Raw genomic sequence first — 3,570 nt, forward strand, 5'->3', positions numbered from 1 at the left:
AAAGAGAAAGTACCACTATTCAGGGCTGCCTTATCCTACTGAAGAGAGGGTTAAGGAGTGAAACAGGGCAAGCAAAGGGAATTAGATCGTTAATCACAACAAACTTCTTTCAACTTACTTTAGAAGAAACATGCAGGCTCTGTATCAGAGCAGGCAATCATGATCTCAGCACTTCAGCACTATCTTTTGAGGATGGGAACATTACATTTCTAACAGCTAATGATTATACATCAAGAAACAGAGGCTGGACTTTGGTCTCTGTTGCTGTTAATCTGCAGCAGGTCATAAGCAAGCTGTTCACTAATAGATTTTTAAAAGAAAGAAAATAACATGCTGAGGAGAAAAAATAATGGAGGGTGGGGGTCGGATTTTGGTTTAATAATGTTTTCTTTAAACTATTCTATACTATTAACCAGAATAGGAGATATCAATAGATGTGCTCAGTGTCCTTGTCATTCCTGAAAACAGTCTTCAAGAAAAACAGATAATTACCAGTGTTGATTGTCTTCTTGATAACACTTGCCACTTGTCCTTTAAGCACAGAGTTTAACAGCTTAACGATCATCACTAAACAGGAGCACAGAACAAGCAGGGACAAAGCCAGGAGGATGAGACCGATGGCAAGATCAGGCAGGTCTGCTTCTGCAAAAAGATGCCGGCCTGAAAAAGAAAAGGAAAATTAATCAGCCTAGACACTTTTTTGCTCTGATCCCAAGCCCAGCTCTGGTTTTCATATATTCCCCTAAAAAAATGGGACCAAAACACATACAGCTTGAGGGGGTGATGCAAAGAGTGAAAAGGCCACCTCCCTTGATCCACAAAAGCTGTGTCTGAGGGGGGCAAGAGGGGCTTTTGTATGGACACGCTTATAAAATACACAATGGGCACCGCTGCAGGGCAGGCAGGAGCTGGGTGACCATGTGCAAGGGAGAGGAATACAATGGTGTGAGGAAATTTTGGTGAGCTCTCAGCCAGATGGTGGGCCAGCTCTTCCCAGAGGTGGCTGCCTGCCTGAGAAGGGCCATTGAAAGTCCTGAAGGGAATGCATAGGGATGGAGATAGCCAAGCAACCATTATAGCAAAGTAACTGTAGCTCCAAGTCACCTGAACAGCAAGGGTGACATGATACTGAAGACCTCAATTACTGATATCAAGGAGCATGGAAAGAGATCCATCTGCAGTCAGATATCATGATGATGCTGGTAACTCCAGCTGTGTAGCTATAACAGAGCACGGGCTGCTCTGACTGCACCTGCAGTGGTACCTTGTGACCATATACAGGCAAGTGGCTCTTGATATACCTCTGAAGTGATCTGTTAACACCATTAGAAAGTGCCATGGGTCTAATTCGGCTGGCAGCCAAACACCCACAGCAGCTCGCTCACTCTTCCCCACCCCAGGGAATGGGAGAGAATTGGAGGGGTAAAAGTAAGGAGGCTTGTAGGTTGAGATAAGAACAATTTAATAAGTGAAATAAAATTAAATTAATAATTATAATAATAGTAATAATGAAATACAGAAATGAGTGATGCACAGTGCAGTTGCTCATCACCCACCAATGCCCAGCCCGTTCCTGGCTAGTGATCCCAGAGGAGAGAAAATCCTGAAACTGCAATTCCAGAAAAGAGAGAGACAACTTTCTGGCCAAAACTCATATACTGAACACAACATTATCTGATATGGAATATCCCATTGGCATATCCAAATGCCAATTTGGATGCGTTGCTCTGGCTATACTCCCCCCAGCTTCTTCTGCACTTGTAGACTAACAAAACATGGGAAGCCAGAAAGTCCTTGATTTCTTAGCAACATCTAAAAATATCAGTATACTATCAACATTCTTCTCATACCAAATCTCATACTGAATCCAAAATGAAGCGCTATTCTAGCTACTAATAAGAAAATTATCTCTATCCCAGCCCAAACCAGGAGGGAAAGTCACATACAGTTGTAAAGATCTTACCAAAGGAGAAATACTTCTACTACTTACATTTACTGATATATTCTGTTTCAGATATATTCTTGATGGTCCATGTCATGTTTCCTTCGGTCCAGCAAAGGTCAGAAGATGTGCAGTTTTCTGAAGGTGGAATTGTGACATTCTGCAGTGTCTAAAGATTGCCAAACAAAGCAGATAGTTCAGTCACCTACAACCCTTTATTAAGAGCTCATGCAAAGTTCTAGGTTTTTACTGCAACCCAGCATTCCCCAACTAAAAACAGATTTGTAAGCTGGAGTGTAAGCTAGCACCACATTAACAACAAGGCAAACTTTTTTGCCTTCTGAAAATAAATGGTTTTGCTGTTACCCAAGTCAATCAATATAATATTTAAAGATGAAAATATCACCCAAACCTTCTCCATTGCAATAGCCATAGCACCAAGTCATCAGTAGCTAAGAATTTTAACTACTGATGTCAGGGTTTGTGGAATGAGGTTCATGTCTGGCTGCAGCTGGAGGACGGTGGCTTTCCTGTTCCAGCCAGTGCCACAGTTTCCTTGGGTCAAAGAAAGACCTCTTTACTGTCATCTTAACTGCTATTAATAGTCTGGTGAGTACTGCACAGGACTGTGATTCAGAATACTACAATACTAGTGCAATCTCTGTTGCTGGATGCTGCCCTTCTGTGCCTCAGTTTTTATATCTATCTGTTGAAATAGAAGTGCTGCTACTACTTTCCTTTTTAAAGCTCAAATGCTATCTAAGAGCTAATTTCTGGCACTATGATTAGCATTATTATTACTGAGCTGAAACTGAATTTCTATTTATACCACAACAAAACATTTCTTGTAAGACCTCCTAGCCCAGATGTATTGCATTCTGACACTAGGTCCATAAGTCCTTACACAGATTAAGGAAGAGTTTGCTGACTGAACTGTACTTCCCCACAAGAGCAGCTAACAGCCAAATGGACTCTGAACCATGCTGCGGAACAGGAGGTATCTTTAAGTTGTGTTTGAGTGATTTTTTTTTTTGCAGAAACAGGGAAAAAGATAACACATTTTCTTGATGGGCACTGCCTGCAGACATCTGCATTTGCATTCCCCCTCCAGCTGATGCAGATGAGCAAAGCTGAGGGTGGATCCAGTGACCCCACATCTTCAGGGAACGCCCCGTCTCCAGCCCACCCCAACATATCAGCCTTTACAAACACAATACAATGTTGTTTCTCACCTTTCTGAAACTTTTTCAGACACCTTAGTTTCAAAGCAGCTGCATTAGATAAAAATATTTATGCTTATTTTTTGCTTTAAGCATATGGAGTCTGTATGTATTTATCCCTGCCTGCTTAATCATTTTTGCCAGATATGAGTTTAACCCACTGAGAACGTAAGTCACTTAAATGATCTTCCTGTTTCCCTCACCAAGTTCAAGTCAATTTTGTAGAAGTTTCAAGTGGTTTTGTAATTTGACTATATGCTTGGGCAGTAGTTACACAGCCAAAATATAGACAAACAGAAAACATGGTGTATATGGAAGTAACACCCTCAGCCTGCAATTCCCATGTAGTTGCTCGCCTTCTAAGAGTGGGACTGTAGGACTCATGGGCTCAGACCTCACCGAGGGTTC

General features: G+C 41.7%; 1 protein-coding gene across 1 annotated transcript in view; it reads right to left on the reverse strand.

The window, feature by feature from the left end:
* Window positions 1-3,570, reverse strand: part of SLC34A2 (solute carrier family 34 member 2) — a 19,307-nt gene that overhangs the window by 3,886 nt on the left and 11,851 nt on the right. The window contains exons 9-10 of the mRNA XM_010176736.2: window positions 1,991-2,111; window positions 493-660 (exon numbers count right to left, since the gene is read on the reverse strand). Of these exons, the coding sequence (XP_010175038.1) occupies window positions 493-660; window positions 1,991-2,111 (289 nt within the window). The remainder of the gene's footprint in view (window positions 1-492; window positions 661-1,990; window positions 2,112-3,570) is intronic.

The sequence above is a fragment of the Antrostomus carolinensis genome, unplaced genomic scaffold, assembly GCF_000700745.2.
Source record: "Antrostomus carolinensis isolate BGI_N321 unplaced genomic scaffold, ASM70074v2 scaffold2861, whole genome shotgun sequence".
NCBI lineage: Eukaryota > Metazoa > Chordata > Aves > Caprimulgiformes > Caprimulgidae > Antrostomus > Antrostomus carolinensis.